The 18862-nt window shown below is 35.0% G+C and overlaps 1 protein-coding gene across 1 annotated transcript in view; it reads left to right on the top strand.

Moving 5' to 3' along the window:
- The window catches only part of LOC149774362 (shiftless antiviral inhibitor of ribosomal frameshifting protein homolog), a 29967-nt gene continuing 11105 nt past the window's right edge, over positions 1–18862 (top strand). The window contains exons 1-6 of the mRNA XM_089945381.1: positions 1–205; positions 2764–2875; positions 4200–4240; positions 6281–6415; positions 9715–9818; positions 11138–11304. Of these exons, the coding sequence (XP_089801507.1) occupies positions 155–205; positions 2764–2875; positions 4200–4240; positions 6281–6415; positions 9715–9818; positions 11138–11304 (610 nt within the window). The 5' untranslated portion in view covers positions 1–154. The remainder of the gene's footprint in view (positions 206–2763; positions 2876–4199; positions 4241–6280; positions 6416–9714; positions 9819–11137; positions 11305–18862) is intronic.

The following is an 18862-nucleotide window of genomic DNA, read 5'->3' on the forward strand; positions in this document are numbered from 1 at the left end:
TTAAACTGCTAGCATTAAAACGACGACAGCGATTAATGTGCAATTGCCGCGACTGCTCCTATTTTGTTGCGCCCAGCACACAAACTGATTATAACGGTGTTGAGGTACATGTATTACCGTGTACCCAAAATGGCGTAACAACTCGATCCTAAACATGGCAGAAGAGCCTGAAGGTGGAAGAATAAGCAAAGAGGACATTAGGGAGGTGAGTAGTAATTTCATGCATTTGATTAAACGTATGTATATATTTGATTCATACGCATACGGTTATACAGAATAGGTTTATTTTGTAATAAAATAACCTTTTTACTTCATTGTTATGTTTATTTACGTGTGTAAAGAGAGGACACGAGCGAATACAAGTTTCCATTGGGGTTCATAATTCATATACATACAGTACATGCCGATCAAATTATATGCTAACTTTAGTATGTAAATGAAGATCGTTATGATTCGTAAATTTCTTCATGGTTTGCTTCATTGTAGCTATCAGGAAGTGTTAACGTCGTGAACAGAAATGTGATTTGAAAATGGATAATGCATTTTCGAGAATTATTCTTTGAGCTTGATTTTATCGTTGTACACTGATGAGGAGAACCTGAATATATGCAGCCTGTAAATTTGTAGGGAGTGCCATTTTAGTCGATGATCACCATAAATAAAACACTGTGCCGCACCGTACGGAATATTGACAGACGGGCTGAAACAGATTCATCATAGGAGTTTTAAATTTTTTTTATCTCTAGATAAAAGAATAAACAATCCTTGTGCAAAAGAAAATCATACCCACCCCTTACACACATATATATCAAATAGACTTCTAAACCATCAATATGTAATATAATACAGTTTGGGACTGACTGTTAAATAAATTTTTCAGCTCTCAAATAGCTTCAGATAATGACATTGCTCTCGATTTATGATACAAAACAAAACCTAACATCCTACTTATACTACTTTAGAAAAAACAATTTGCTTGAGGTAGAAGAAAATCCTAGATCCACCTCCGTAAATTGGTTGTTGCTCACAACTGTTTAATCTTTTGTTCACATTCCTTTCATAAACATGAACACTAATTGGCTCATTAAAATTTTCTCATGATTTTCGGTCACCAAAAGTTTAAAAATTGTAGAATATGACATTCTGTTTAGTTGTTTCAGCTGCTGTTTTCCAAGATGACCAGGGACTCGTACATGCGGTGTTAACAAGTCAGCGGCACTAAATATTTCTATACTTGGACTACAGTTCGTGTTTGCTTTAAATCAGAGCAAGAATGCAAGAATCTTTTTATTATAGCTATTTGGAGGCCAGAAATCCCCCCTCCCAAATTCTGTCCCCCCCCCCCCATTAAATTTTCAGTACTGAAAGAGAGATATAACTGGACAGTTGAAAACCAACAGTTAGGATGAAACAAAAGCAGTGTTTTCAGAAAACCTTATGAAGAATTGCATCCAGAGTGTTTAAATGTAAAACCCAAGGAAACAGGATTCTGTGGTTGGTCCCATAAGCTGATTTTGGTACAGGCATACAGATCCTTTGAAAAACATATAGCCTGAACCCCACCCCTACCCTCCACAAATAGTCTTTCTCATTTTGGTCCACGTCTATGGGAGTGGAGGGTAATACCTATATTACCCTATATTAGGGTTTAATGGCATATAAGCACAATAGTGGCTATATGGTGCCAATGAAATTGGCAAGGTATCAACATTTTTGGCAAAAATTTGTGACCAATTATTGCAAAAGAGTTTCCCAGAGGTGAATAGGCCCACTAGGAGGATAAATGTCATGTTTCTTAAAAGACAGAACTGGAAAAATGACAAGATGCTGATTACGTACACTAGCCACCACAGAGCTTTGTTGAGATATGTGGCAAACAATTTAAATCCAGATTTGAAAATCAGATCTAGGTCTGATCATATCTGTGTTGTTCTGGACATTTTGGACAGTCCCATAGTTAGAGGACTTCATGACTTGATACAGGAGTGTTTGCAAGCTATGATAAGAGGCAAGGGATCAATTACAAAGTATTAGTTGAGTATGTACCATTTTGTTTCATATTTGTGTCTGGAGATTAGTTGGAAATAGCAGTGAGTTTTCCTGCTATGACATCAAGAGAAGTGGACACTGATTGTTGAACTAGTATTGTATGTTAATTGTTCTTTGAGGGTCTAGGGTGAAATAATTTGCATAACTATGTTGTCCTCTGATGGTAAAGTTATTATTTTGTTAATGATTTATTGACTTATTTATTATTATTATTATTATTTCTGGTATTAGTAAGGTTGTAATGTGTATATTACTGTGGACCTAAATTCAGATTTCATTGCAATTTAATTAAACTGCATGTGACTGATTATAAAATTGGACATACTCATTGCATGAGAATCAATACACTATGGTCAAACATTACTGATCCAGTTTCTACAAGCAGCAAATGTCTGGTACACAAATAGCAACAGGAATTCAAAGTTACTATAGTACTACCAGTAGGTACAATTTTGGGACAGTGTGTGGCTCACCACTATCCAAAATACTGTGGAGTCTGCCACCACCAGTCCTCCATTTGAAGTATCAGTTATTCTAGTTTCTAAAAGAGCTGAACCACTGTATATAGTTTCAGTTTAAAGTTGGGAAACATGTTTTAATGGGACTCTTTGCACACTGTACTCAAGAATTTCTACTTTTCTATGTCATATACCTGATTTTCCATTTTCCAAAATAATGAAATAAAAACATCTTTTCAAAATAATTTTCTTTAAGGCAAGACGACTTCAGGAGCTGTTTCATGGTCGTTTCTCACAAGAAGAGGCTGTTAGATTATACACATTCTGCAACAGGAATCTCCAAGACGCAATCAATTTTGTCTTTCATGGTAAATACTCATCATCATCGTCATTATCATTGACATCATCATCATTATCATTAAAGTTGATGAAGAACCATTCCATTGCTAATTTGTACATCAGTACATAAACTTATTATAAGGGTAGATTTTTTTTATCTCCAACAACAAAGAAGATACATTACATAATAAACTGACACTTTTAGCCATGCGTACCATATCTTCTGCAATTAACACCCCTACTCTAATTAGCACACACACACACACACCCTGTTTAGGAACAGAAAATTAAAAGTTTTCATGTAAGATCTGTGCTTTTCAATACCTGTCTGCTTCAGATCCATGATTGCTAAAAATGCTGCAGCAGTCTCAGTTGATCACACTGTTTCAATGTATATATCAATGCATGAACTGCAAAAGTCACAGGCACATATGTAGTGTTAAATGATGCAATAGCTGGGACCTTCAAGTCCAACTTCAACCAGCTGTTAAGTGAAAATGTGTTGATTGATGTATTGTTTTAACTGTGCTGATATTTACAATGATTAAATTCAGTGTGGAAAGACCCCCAGATGTACATGTGACTCTTATAAGAGTAAAAAAAAAAAAAAAACAACTGTAGCTTCCATTAATGAGCTCTAATAGCTGCCACCAATTTGGAAAATGTATTGCCCCGGGGGCATTAATTAAGGAATATGCAGTTTATTGCTATGGATGCATGCTTGCACAAATTGATAAGATTCAACAGGCATTTTAAAAAATCATCATTTGGGAAATAACGCTAAATACTGAATATGCTGCATTTTATTTCACACCGTTATCATTAAGAGACATGCATTAGCTTCAATGTGTGATGCAGCAATATAAAGGTGTTGCGAATTCTTTGTATGACATCACATTTCTATGATGACATTTTAGTGTCCAGAAGTTATGTTTCTCAGCCCATATATTCAATACTTTGGTCATTGATTCCATATCATTAAGTGGTAGAAAAATTATGCTTCATCATAAGGTGGTCTCACTGTAAAACAGTATACTACATTGCCCCCACCCACCCAATTTACAAATATATTTCTTGGCTGAGAAACTTTGTATATGTCGATTTTGTGTTACTCAAATCCATCCATCAGTGGGGAGCTGAATCTTTATCCCGGTTGAACACATCAGAGAAATCGCAGCTCCTGCTTGGGAACCCATTTGGTACATTCGTGTATATATGTGAATTACGTACATCTCAGGGTGTATTTTTTGGCTTGGGTGTTAATATAACAATTTGTGTAAACATGAAATGCAGGTATGTTGAAGACATATAAATCATGAGTTTACTGTATATATTTTCTATTTCTTTTTTTAGGGGAACCAGGGGATATCCGAAACGTCATAGGTGAAGGAGAGGCAAGTTATAAATGCTTAAGTACCAAATTAATTAGAAACTTTATTCATTCATCATGTACTCAACACGAGTTACAGTATCTCCCAGTTATATAGTAATATTTCCAATTGTTCCTTTTGGTTCATTTACCTTTATTTGTCCTTTGTTTCTTCATTTTGCCTTTTAAAGTTTGTAGGCTATAAAGTTGGCGCTGAATAAAAGCTATTATAATGGAAAGGTTGGTATGGCTTCTTGGCTGCCATATTTTTCTTAGCTCTATATCAATCCTTGCAACTTGTAAAAGTTAGGAATTGCACTGTGCACACTTTTAAGTTATCACAAAATGGAAGGCATGATCTATTTTGTTAGAATTTTATTTTAACTTTGGTTTAGTAAAATATCAAATAGGATTTTGTAATCTGCGATTTCAGGTTTATTCATTGAAATCCTTTAAAATATAGTCCTTATGTTAAGATGAGATTCAGGTTATATATATATATTCCGAAAATAAATTTGATTGTATCCAAATTCTACTTTTAAAGGTTATACCGTATATTTGTACTGTTAGAAAATCTGTTTCTTTGCTTTCGATGTATGTTTATGTATGTGCTTTCATGTTAACTTTCCAGTTATCATTAGAAAAACTGCAGACATACAAGAAGCAGTGATATGAGAATATCTAGTCAGCCTGCTTTAAGAAAGTAAAACTTCCCTGTCATGATTTCATTACGTAGATAAAAACCTCCAGCATCCCCCATTTTTTATTATGTTGTGATCTTAAAATCCAGGTGTTTTTTCTTCCTACTTTATTGTAGTGGCGGATAGTGGCATTTGCAATCTTAAAACCCACGTGTTTTTTCTTCCAACTTTATTGTAGTGGAGGTTAGTGGCATTTGCGATCTCAAAACCCATTTGATTTTTCTTCCTACTTTATTGTAGTGGAGGATAGTGGCGTTTGTGATCTTAAAACCCATGTGGGATTTTTTCCTACTTTTATTGTAGTGGAGGATAGTGGCATTTGTGATCTCAAAACCCATTTGATTTTTCTTCCTATTTTATTTTAGTGGAGGATAATGGCATTTGCAATCTTAAAACCCATGTGTTTTTTCTTACTACTTTATTGTAGTGGAGGATAGTGGCATTTGTGATCTTAGAACCCATGTGTTTTTTCTTCCTACTTTGTTGTAGTGGAGGATAGTGGCATTTGTGATCTTAAAACCCATGTGTTTTTTCTTCCTACTTTACTGTAGTGGAGGATAGTGGCATTTGTGATCTTAAAACCCATGTGTTTTTTCTTACTACTTTATTGTAGTGGAGGTTAGTGGCATTTGCGATCTCAAAACCGATTTGATTTTTCTTCCTATTTTATTTTAGTTGAGGATAATGGCATTTGCAATCTTAAATCCCATGTGTTTTTTCTTCGTACTTTATTGTAGTGGAGGATAGTGGCATTTGCAATCTTAAAACCCATGTGTTTTTTCTTACTACTTTATTGTAGTGGAGGTTAGTAGATTTGCGATCTCAAAACCCATTTGATTTTTCTTCCTATTTTATTTTAGCGGAGGATAATGGCATTTGCAATCTTAAATCCCATGTGTTTTTTCTTCCTACTTTATTGTAGTGGAGGATAGTGGCATTTGCAATCTTAAAACCGATGTGTTTTTCCTTCCTACTTTATTGTAGTGGAGGTTAGTGGCATTTGCGATCTCAAAACCCATTTGATTTTTCTTCCTACTTTATTGTAGTGGAGGATAGTGGCATTTGTGATCTTAAAACCCATGTGTTTTTTCTTCCTACTTTATTGTAGTGGAGGTTAGTGGCATTTGCGATCTCAAAACCCATTTGATTTTTCTTCCTACTTTTATTGTAGTGGAGGATAGTGGCATTTGTAATCTTAAAACCCATGTGATTTTTTGTTCCTACTTTTATTGTAGTGGAGGATAATGGCATTTGTAATCTTAAAAAAACCCATGTGTTTTTTCTTCCTACTTTTATTGTAGTGGAGGATAGTGGCATTTGCGATCTTAAAACCCATGTAATTTTTTGTTCCTACTTTATTGTAGTGGAGGATAGTGGCAGCTCGTAACAACAGGGACATTAACCAAGTACTGAAGAATGAAATTCCAGATCAGGTGCGACAGTTTGGCTGCGAGAGTTGTGACAAGGTGTGGTGGCGGAGGGTGCCAATAAGAAAAATGGTATGGCTTCCATAGTGCTTTAAAAAGTTGAGTAACAGATGCTATTGTTCTAATATATTGTCATCATCTACCCACAAAGCAAGTAATCACAGTCAGATTACATGGATTTCCTTTCTCCCCCCCCCCTTTTTTTTTTGTACCACCTTCGTTCACAAAGTGCACCTGTTTACTTATTTAAACTGTATTTTGTACATGCCTGATGGTGGAATTCGATACTACCTACCTACTACAACTTAGGACAAGCCAACATTATTATCATTGTTGCTGATTAAGCTTTAGTGCTGAATCTTTTTCTTAGTGCTGAAGTCCATGACATTTTAAAATTTTTAAACATTAATATCTGAATGTTTCTAATATCATTTTGTTTTTAAAATAACACTTCCTGTATTACCATTGAGACGATTTCATACCACATTTTCCAATAAGGAGGCATGGAACATGAGTTTACATTCCAAGACTCCCATATTAGGATGAGCTTTAAAGCTACAGAATTATGTCAGGCAGATTAAATAAAGGTCAACATGCCAATTTATTTAGCTGTTCATTTGAAATGTAATATGGAATCCATGATGTCTTCTTGCCATGTGTAAGCTGAGAAAAGATTGAATAAATTTGTTGCAGTGTTTCTTCTTGATATGCCATTTGTTTGAATGAACTGTCATATCATAAACCTTCAGACCTGATTGATCTTGAAACCATGCAAGATTTTATAACACCGTGGACCTTGGTGTCATTATCAGACATTAAGATCAGGAAATCAGAATTTAGTGCCAAGACATGACTTAAGCTACAGTCCATGTTACTGGCAGCATTTGTCAGACTTGTTTTACATTTTATTGCACTACTGTATTAATCTCCTATAAGTCAAGACTAACTGCAAACTGCACAGACCTAGATTTGCAATCACATGATGTGCTGGCAGATCTGAGTCTGTGCAGTTTGTTAGGAGTAGTCAATGGAACAGACTATGACAGGTTAGGATCTGTTTTGTTTGCAGTTTGCCTCAACTTATAAGCAAGTGTATATTGTATTTTGTTGGGTTTTTAAAAATTTATATCAGTATTTATGATCCTGACAAATTTCATAACACAAACTTAACCTTGCAAAATTTTCACATTAGTATTTTACGTGTAAAATTATTTAAAGGAACAAAAAAAACTTTGCAAATTGTTTATATATCATTAATATTGTTTAAAAGCACAATGTACACTTTGCAACATTTTCATTTTAATATTTGAAAGCAGGAGATAGATTGATAAATGTATTAAAGCTTCGAGTTTCTATGGTCTAGGTACAAAAAATAACAAAAACAATATCACCAGTAGGAAGGGGCCCCGAGTGGCCGAGTGGTCTAAAGCGCTTACCATTCTGGATCACTGCCATCTCACCTCTGCCTGCGTGGGTTCGAGTCCAAGGCTCAGCTAGCGTGGGTACATGGGAAAGCCTGCCAGTAGCTTCTCGTGGGTCGGTGGTTCTTCCCTGGGTTTTCCAGGGTTCTTCCTCCACCAGTTATACTGGCCGCCATGTATAGCCTATCTTGTGCTGAAAAATGGCATTAAACCCTAGAACAACAAAAAAAAAAAAAAAATCACCAGTAGGAAAACAGGAATTTTCTGTCATATTCCTGGAGTCAACAACCACATGGATGTTTTTCCTTGAATTAAATCCAGTGCCATATATACTTGTGTACAAGTCTGATCCAACTACGAACTGCATGAACCCAGATCTGCTGATGGATAACATGTCTGTAGATCAGGGTCTGTGCAGTTTGTTAATAGTAATCAATAGAACAGACAACACAGACCCAGATTTGCCTTTGATGTACTAGTGGATCTAGGTCTATGAAGTTTGTTTGGAATAATCAGTAGAAGAAACAAGATAGACCCTAATTGCTGGCACGCTATGCGATGGCAGATCAGGATCTTTGTTGTTTGCATTTTGGACAGGACTTTTAAGCACATATATATGGTATGTTTGATTTCCTGTCTGTGGTGTATTCCTAAGGACAGCATGGTTAGAAATGAGAAAAGTTGTGTATTTGCTAATTCATAGGACAGTTGTAGGATGATTATTGAGTTTTTGAAGTGGTCTTATCTAATAAGTGTATAGCATAATGTCTTCTTTTAGTAGTGGCAAAATGTGGTGCTTCTAATCATCTGACACATTCATGAGATTGTAAGTTTTGCTGATAATCATTGGTTATTATTTCTGTAATATTTCTTTATTTTCACATTTTTAATGAAATTTTGACATAATTGGCTTGATTTGGTGCTCTATGGCACATCAACACAAGTAGGTTTTTTAGTGCTGGACAACTTAAGTAGAGTACCTTGTCCAGGGACATGCAACAGTAGCTGACCCAGGCTGGTTTGGTGGTAGGTTTTGAGCCTATATTCTTTCAGTCATGAGCCATAGCATTTCCCTTCATTAAAAAAGGTTTGTACGATTAGAAATGTGGTAAAAGTAAACTCCAGCAAACCAGTTTGCTGTGATAATTAGCTTTTGATTATAGTGTAATCTTTCAAACCTTATGAATGAATCAACTTAATAATGTAATTACAGGCAAAACAGTTTACTCAAAAATACTTAAAGAAACCCGAAAATTTAGGCTGTATGTAGTTGCAGTAAAATATTGAGGCATCATAAAACATTTGTATGTTGTATGAGGTAGCTCATAGAGCAAGAAGCCACAGTGGCTGGATAGCTTGCCAAACATGTAAACATAATGCTGTGTGTTTGAATCCTACCATCAAATCAGCACAAGTTAGCCACTTTGGTATGCCCATGGACAAGGCATTTTACTCGAGTTGCCTGGCACTTAGTAACCTACTTGCAATCTTTCCAGCAGCCCTAGTTTCTTCTAATTCTCATAATTTGTTCCTACTATTTTGTCCAACTCCCCATTTGCATGTACTTTTTTACAAATTGGCTTTACTATCATTTTATTTTAAATTTTATGTTGACGTGTGATAAAAGAGAGGTTTTCTTGTGCCTCTCATCAATTTTTAGCAAAAGGAAAGATGGGTCTTTAAGAAAATGGGTAACCTGTACACTAGCATGTAAATGAGAGAGAGCTTTTGTTAGTTTACAAAAGTAACTTTAATAAGGGTTTAATTTTTTCAGTAATTAACAGAAATTTTTTACCATTTTTCAAATGTCCACATTTTCCACAGCTTCATCCCTATCTTTTCATGAAGGTTTACTAGAAAGACTGTTCTTGCATTGCTGTGCTGTAAACCTACCCCCTCCCAGTCTTCCATGTTAGTGCAAAACACGTAAATACAATAATGACTTTTCAGGTATCACGATGTAGGTCTTGTAAAAAGAAGTTTGATGCCATTCCAAGGGAAGATGAATGGGGCTTGGCAAAATATATTTGTAGCAAATGCACCAATGAATTTACGTGAGTACACATTTTTTCCTGATAAAACTTATTCCAAACTTGCACTAAGCATATTTACCTCCACAGTTAGAGACATGCCAAGCCATTCTTCTGAAAATAGTTATAATTATTTCTACTTCAAACCATGTAGAGTAGTGAAAAGTACCCTAGCCATTGTGTCCTAGTTAGTTGTAACATTAAAAGGTCTTGGATCCTATCATTTTCAGGTAAGAAGCAGAGATTTAGTTATGAATAGGTGGCGTCTAGGAAGGATGTTATGATGTAAGATCTGGGAAAGAAGGAAGGTATGAAAAATCAAGGAAGGATGGTATGAAAGATCAAGGAAGGAAGGTATGAAAGATAGGAGGGAAGGTACGAAAGATCCAGAAAGGATGGTATGAAATATCCAAAAAGGATGGTATCCAGAAAGGATAATATGAAATATCCCGAAAGGATGGTATGAAAGATCTGGAAAGTAACGTGTGAAAAACCCAGGAAGGAAAATAAGAATGATCTAGAAAGGATGGTATGAAATATATTGGAAGGATAGTGAGTAAAGGTAGTTGAAAAATATTCACATTGAGATATTGGATACAAAAAGGGACAAAATTGAAGTGTAATTGGATTTTGTGGATAATTACCATATCTAATTACTTCTAAACTTGAATGTCGCTTAGGTTATGTTAATATAAATAGGTATCTTTTTTGGATAGTTTAAGTAGAATAGAGATTTCATTATTTCTATATTTTGATAGTTATGAATATCTGGTTATGAATTCATAGGCTCTTCTCATATATACTCGCTTATAAGTCGCATCCAACTGCAAACAGCATTGACCCTGATATGTCATTGCATCACCAATAGATCAGGGTCTGTGTTTATTCTACTAACTGCTCTTAACAAACTTAAGAGATCATGTGGTATCTGATGGCAGATCTGACTTGATGCAGTTTGAAGTTGGACTCACTTATCAGCAGGTATATATGGTTTTTTTTTTTTTTAGAGTTTTAATTTATTGGCAGTCAAAATCTGATTTTTTACTGATTTGTATGGCAGTGTGATAATGTGGGTTCATTTTGATTAAATTGATTTGTAGTTGATTTTAGATTGTATTCCATCACTGTATTAAACAGTTACTTTACATAGTTTTCATCCATATATAGAAACATTTTCTTTGTAATAATTGTGTCTCATAGGTAATAAATAGGTTCTCTCAAAAGAAGTGGAAATTGTCTCAAAATTTTCCTCACTGCTGTTGCTGTCAGTGTGTGTTGGTGTTGTTCAGGTTTCTGATGAATCTTATGGGGTTGTTCTGATGGCTGCTGATTTGTTTTGACAGTGGATATGGAGCTATGGGTCGTACAATGAGTCCATGTTACAGCTGTAACAATTTGTGCACACCTGCTGAGATACTCCCACCCTACACCAAGAGACCCCGCCGAAAATCATGGAATGTTCATAGCTGTACTGCACACAACTGCTACAATCGCACCCCCAGTGCCGACAGTAAGAGAATTAGCATTTTAATACATTCTGCACTCTCATTTTGTCCAAAAGCATACTAATCTACTGTTATTGTTGTCATAAATACCTACATGCCTACCTACTTACCTTCAAGTACTTACTTATACCCAAGATGTACAAATAGACAATAAAACAAACAAGCATTATTATACAGGAAAATTATTTGGAATCATAAAATACAGATCATAGCATATACAATGGGTTAAATTTCACAGTACATTTTTTTTCCAGAATGAAAGAATTGTTATCAGTTAATAAAGTTCAAAAAGGAAACACATTTTAAGCCAGTTTTTGAAGTGGTTGTTTTAATTTTGCTTTAATTGAACTAGTGAACCATTCTCAATCCATTACTTGGATTGAGCTAGTGGATCATTCTCAATCCATTACTTGGATTGAGCTAGTGAACCATATTCAGTCCATTACTTGACACTCTAGTGTGGCTTCTCATGTTCATGATTTATAGCAAGCATAGAGAGCATCCATCCTTGTAGCATCCACCATGTTTAATTGTAATGAGGAAAAAATTGTTTCGAATTAAAAGCTTGAATAGAAGTAACCTTTTATGATCCTGCCATAAGGCAAAGTTTATTTTATGATGTGACCCATCCATCAATCATTCTGTCCAGGTTTTTGTTCTGCACAATAACTTGTCCACTGTCTGCAGTTTCCAATCATTATGATGACGTGCACTTGGAATAAGGAAGAACCCTATTGATTTGGGGGTCAAAAGGTTAAAGTTCAAGGTCAGTGTAACTGGAAGGAGAAAAATATTTTTTGCACAAGAAGTCAACTTCTCCTCCATACACGTTTGCCAGACTTTAGGGAAAAGAACAACATTTATTTTGGTGTACAAAGGTCAGAAGATAAGGTCATTGTGGCTGAAAAAATAAAATGATTTCAACACCATAACATTCTACATAACATACTTGGTTTTTGTGAATGACGTGCACTTGGGCAAATGAAGAAACCATCCGATTTTGAAGTCAAAGGTCAAGATGACCGACTGAAAAAAAGATTTCACATTAGTTCTATATTACAGACCTTGACCAAACTTTGTTTTAACATGAAGTATGTAAGAAACCTGCTAATTTTGTGGTCAGAAAGTATGATTGAAATAAGAAAAATGTTTTCAACACAAATATTTCAGGTATGAACATAGAAGAGTATTAAACAAAGGTCAATGTCAGTCATGTGCTGTTCATGGTAGTCTTGCCAGCCTGTTGCGTGGGTATTTGTTTTAATACATTCATTGCCCAAAGAAAATAAATCTTTTGCACAGGCCCCGGGCTGGTGACTTAAATAAACTCACAAGCCCTGACTGAAATTCCACAAGCCCAGACAATTTATATCTATGAACTCACAAGCCATGAGAAAAACCACCAGATTTTTTGGGTGTTCCCACTACTACCTCCCGATCTCATAATATCTCCCGATTTTTCGCAGAGGACTCCTGATTATTACATGATGTCTGTCAGTTTTCATTTTTCAAAAGAAAAAAAGCAATACGTAAATAGTGTTACATGCCTTAAGAGTTAAACCTAAGGAAATAAGGTGGTACATAAAACATGGGAATAACAGTTGTCACATTTACTGTAACTTGTGACTGCAAATTTTAACTGTTAAAATGAAGTCCAAGGCATTGTAAGTTACAACAAAATAAGGCATCATTTATTTATCAAGCAATTGCTGGTGCTAATATACACACACATGGTTTCTTTGAAGTGTGTCTGAAGGGTAGTCCTTTTCACAAGATCAATGCAATGATAAGGATTATTTGTTAATTAGTCACACTGGCTTTCTTGTTTGTGTACTTAAGTCTAACCTTTAGCTATTATGCAGTTTAGCCATAGCTGACCAGAATATGAAATGGGAGGCTTGTCGTGGGGGACAATAAGGCATATCAAAGGGAGAAATGGCACATCCCATGGGTGCTCACACATTGGGGCAAGGGGGTGGAAGCAATAGTCACCTCCCCCAATTTCACCTTTAAACATATTTTGGCCTACATCCATCAAATTTCATGGCTGACCGCTATGTGTTCCCCCCACACACACAAAATAAAAAAATAAAAGGTTACTGCCGGCGCCTCTCATGTGTCCTTTGTGCATTTTACCCTTATAGAACCTGGAAGATCTGTCAAAATTTATTGAAACTGGTGCTTAAAAAAATGCCGCATAAAAAACTCCTCATTTTAGGTCCAAATCTCACCATTTTATTTGTTATTATCCCCACTTGTTTTTTGAAAAGTTGACAGGTATGTCGGACTCCAACTTCCACAAGCCCAAAATGTCACCTTTTAAATTTAATATTGTCACAGAACATTGCAATAGCTACAAGTCAAATATAAATTTAATAAAAATGAATTACACTTGAACCCTATTCCCATAACTGAAATGATCATGCTTTGCCTTCTCAAAATGCAGTAAAATCCGACTTCAAAGAAATGTCTCCCCTGTTTACAAACTTGTCAAAAATATAATATGTAACAGCTTAAACATTCTCATTCAAGGCAATAATATGTAATACCGATTGTTGTTGCATGTATCTATCATCTCTTCGATTTACCTATAGTGGGTTGTTCTACTTCCTGATGCTGCTTATGCAAATTAGCACAGTGGGTTCACCCGCTGCAACCTTCAACACATATTGTCAGCCAGTTAATGTGAAACTTTGATTTTATAACTGACCTCTTTTCCTTTAATTGCCACTGTTTAAACTGCCAAAGGGATAGTTTTTAAATCAGTTCCAATCATTAAATATGACTGTTTATACATGCATTTAATGAACGTGGACTGAATTTTTTTTTGGTCTTGTTATTGGGTTCTTTTTGTTTGTTCATTTGTTTTTTTAAGAGTACTGAAAATTTTGTTTTCTCGAAATATAACTGTGTCAGCGGGTTTTGGAGTACAAATGAGTATTTTTAGCAAAGCTTTAATTTGAATAAAATCAGATCTCAATTTCACATAGGACAGTTGTAATCTAATTTAGATTGGGCCATACTGTGGCATGTGTGTCAAAATCGTGAAAGTACATTTACTCATTTCATCAGCGCAATCAATGTTTCCTCAGGCAAACTTTTTTTCAACAAGCCCAAAGGGCACTTCACTTTAAATACAGGATGGGCCCAAACAAAAATTAGAGGGGCCACGGGCGTCTGGTTCTCTGATTTTTTTTAGCATAGATATTAGTGCCAGCCTGGGATACCATTCTCAGTTTCTTTCTGCACATATCACAGTCCAGTTCTAGAAGGCATATTGAGCTCTTGCTTAGAGTTTTTTTTTTTTAAATCAACACCATATGATCTTGCTGGGAATAAACCTGATTAAATGATGTAAATAAATTCTAAATTATTCAGTGATATTCTTAATATCATAAGTATTCAATTAAATTTAGCAATATTTGCTCCCTTTGACTTTGTGTTCAGATTGTTGCAAGAAACACGTGGTTTGTTTGTGTTTTTTTTCTGCTTGAGCCTGACTTTTGTGCGTGATTGGTTCTAAGAATTCAGAATACAGGGCCAGGGTAAGCTGTAGACCTTGATATTTGTGTTGCTGGAGGCTTTACATTGTAACATTAATATTGATTGAATGATAATGAAACTCAAACACAACTCAAGCTTAATTGTATGGTTTGCAGACCAGAGTCATCAGTTCTATGTTCATGGCTTTTTCATTTGTTGTTATGGAGATTCAGCACCTGATTTCACAGTGACCTTCACAGTCATGACTTCCCTACTCCATGTCCAAAGTGACAAGAACTAACCATGCTGCCTTTTCAGTTATTCATGGCTGATATTAAACATGAGTGTTCACTAGATGTAAAATTTATGAAGCAAGTTGAAAATCCAGATACCACAAACAGCACATTTTCCATGCTTTAAAAAAAAAAAAAAAAGCATGGCACTTTTAATGGCTGGTAAAAACACAGCAAAATAAATACAAAGTGAATAAATAAATAAAGAAAACACAAAATGAATTGTGCTGTTTCATAACCATGCCTTGACATTACATGATATAAAAGCTGCATTTCCTCAAAATTAATTTTAAACTAATAAATGAAGATTGTGATCTTTATACATGATCTCATTATGAAAGTATTTTCTGCTTCCAAAATCCACCCAGGTTGATTACATTTTAGCCAACCCTTTTGCTGCAGATAAAAAAATTTAATTTCATACATGACAGATATTTTAAAAACAAGACATACTTTTTAAATATCATAAACATATACTGTGTTCAAATTATTTTCTTGGTTTATGATTGGGTCTAATACACTTTTTAAGGCAGGAAAACTTCATTTTGAACACAGATACATATGTGTGATAAAAAAGACAAGCCAGGTCAGGATACATAAGGAGATTTCTAAAATTTGGTCTGGAGTTTCGACTTCAAAACTGGAGGAATTTCATCGACTCAATCTTCGCATGCAAGTTGGAAAATTTACAACTGTTGACAAATTTACATTTTGTAAATGTAAAAATGCACACGTCATCTCTTTCACAGTAACTTTGTCTTTTGTACTGTCCTTAATGATACCACAGGCATTTTTAGCATTTCTTGCTAATGTTTGCCTGGATTATATTTTTAAAAGTCCACATCATTGTTGATCTTAATACTTAGGACACAATATGTTGTTTCTGAATCCAGGATTCCTTTTTGAGTCAGAATTTTACTTAGAATAGAATTTGCCCGTCATGGTCTACATTGAAAAGTGGCAATGTTAATACAAATCCACTGAATCCACCAAGAAGTTTATATTGTGTCCTACCTGCATTGAAATGTGGCAGTGTTAATACAGATCTGCTGAATCCACCCAGAAGTTTGTTCTGTGTCCTACATGCATTGAAATGTGGCAATGTTAATAGAGATCTACTGAATCCACCAAGAAGTTTATACTGTGTCCTACCTGCATTGAAATGTGGCAATGTTAATACAGATCTACTGAATCCACCAAGAAGTTTATATTTTCTCCTGCCTGTTGGTAAATTCTGGTTGCTTACCTTGGGCAAGAAATTCTGAAGATTGGTTCTATCTGGGTTAAACTTTCTTACAAGATGACTATATGGGAATGGTAGAACTCCAATTCATTTTCCTTTTAACTTTATTCCAACTCGGAATTTCCATTTTCCAGCTATTATTCAATTTTGTGTGATATTTCAGTTGTTTAGATTTGGTGTTTTTGCATCAGGAGATAAAACAGATACTTGAAAATAAAGTAAAATCCAATGATTCGTTGTCAGTCAAATTAGTAATTCAAGTTTCATGCTGGAAGGGTAAGCCAGTTCATAGTTATTTGGCCACAGGAAGTCTTTACTAAAAGTATACTACTAATGAAGCAAAGTGCAAGATAAAATTATGGAAATGTTTTTGTTCTGAAATTTTTTTAATAACTTTTGGTACAAGAGATTAAATTGAGTGACAGGATGGATAGGACACACACCTTAACTGGGGAGTAAAAACCCTTGCTGGTCTGGTGGTTCACATGTATTCAAATAACCTGGTTTACATTGATACGGTTATACTGGACCATGGATAGTTGTAAGTATGGCTGCAGTGTTTATACATGTTAATGGATTAGTTAATTTACTGCCTATAAACATATACCAAATCAGTAAACTTGAAAACAAACATGCAGGTGGCTGTCATTAATGCAACTACCCATTCCAGATAAATTTTATATTTACACTTCTCAGCTTTAAAGAGGATCATCTACTATGACTTTTCTTTTCATAAACTATGTATCTATGATTTTCACATTGAATATAGCATTACAAGGAAATAAAGCAGGAGGGGACAAAAGTTCTTAATAGTGCACATTGCACAGTTTTGCATATCGCTCTGATTGCTGTACTGATCATTCTGATAAAATTTCTTTAAACTACATTATTTATCTTTAAACATCATGTTTGTTAACATCTACTTTGACCAGTGACCTTTTTTAATAGAGAACTGTTTCAAGTTTGTAAGCCACTTCATAGTTTCTTTGTCATTGTAAATTCTACAAAAGAATTCCATTCGCATGTCCAACGGGTTACATTACTGATTTTTTGATCATGCACATATTTGTAACTGTTAAGTAGAAAAGAATATCACAGCAATCCTAGATATGTCTTACAGAGACTGGCCATAAGTAGAAAAGAATATCACAACAATCCTAGATATGTCTTACAGAGACTGGCCATAAGTAGAAAAAAATATCACAGCAATCCTAGATATGTCTTACAGAGACTGGCCATAAGTAGAAAAGAATATCACAACAATCCTAGATATGTCGTACAAAGACTGTCCAATATATTCCATGAAAAAATTTCTTACAAAATTATGTTATTATTAGAGATAAAAAAGGTGCATCAAAATAAACAGTTGTAAGTTGAGAGAGGAAAAGTATGCATATTATAATAGATATAATTTGTGTACCAAATGGGCAGAGAGAGGAAAAGTTTAGTTTCATTTCAATTAGTGTCATTTCATTTAATGTAAACTGTACATGTTTACAACTTTTGGTAAATGTCACAACCTTACTTATGACTGGCACGTTTCATTTCAAAGCAAGTTGTTTTGGACACCCGCGTCACACAAGTTTCCTGTTTACGTTATGAAATGGACACATCAGGTATGATTATTTACATTAATTTAGCTGTGTGGACCTATACAGTGCATTCACAATATCTGTGCACATTGTCTGTGGTTTTGGTTTATGTCTATTACATGCCAGTGGTTGTAGTAGGCTCTGGCTTGAGTTGTAAATCCGGCAAATCATCCAACAGGTACACAAGGATGATGAGACCAATCAGAGCACACATTACGATGACTGTAACACATTGATAATGAACCAATCAGAGCACATATTACAATGACTGTAACAAGGATGATGAGACCATTCACAGCACACATTACAATGTCTGTAACACAAGGATGATGAGACCAGCCACAGCACACCTTACAATGACTGTAACACAAGGATGATGAGACCAGCCACAGCACACCTTACAATGACTGTAACACAAGGATGATGATACCAATCAGAGCACACATTACAATGACTGTAACACAAGGATGATGAGACCAGTCACAACACACATTACAATGACTGTAATAAGGATGATGAGACCAGTCACAGCACACATTACAATGACAACCCTTTTACATGTGTCACCTAAGCATTTCTTATCATGAATTTACCATGATGACACTGACAGTTGTAGAATGTATTGTACACTTTCCCATGCCAGTTCATGAGTTAATTGCCAGTGTGCTCTGTAGTTAAAAATGTTAGACTGGACATTTCTCCATTTTATAGACATCATGATGCACATTTATGACAAATGTGCTGAAAATCATGCTAGCTTATCTACATTTTACGTCATCTGTACAATGGTACAAATGTGCTGAAAATCATGCTAGCTTATCTACATTTTATGTCATCTGTACAATGGTACAAATATGCTGAAAATCATGCTAGCTTATCTACATTTTATGTCATCTATACAATGGTACAAATGTGCTGAAAATCATGCTAACTTATCTGCATTTTATGTCAT

This window comes from Sinohyriopsis cumingii, unplaced genomic scaffold (assembly GCF_028554795.1).
Source record: "Sinohyriopsis cumingii isolate HCF-2022 unplaced genomic scaffold, ASM2855479v2 utg000309l, whole genome shotgun sequence".
In the NCBI taxonomy this organism is placed as follows: domain Eukaryota; kingdom Metazoa; phylum Mollusca; class Bivalvia; order Unionida; family Unionidae; genus Sinohyriopsis; species Sinohyriopsis cumingii.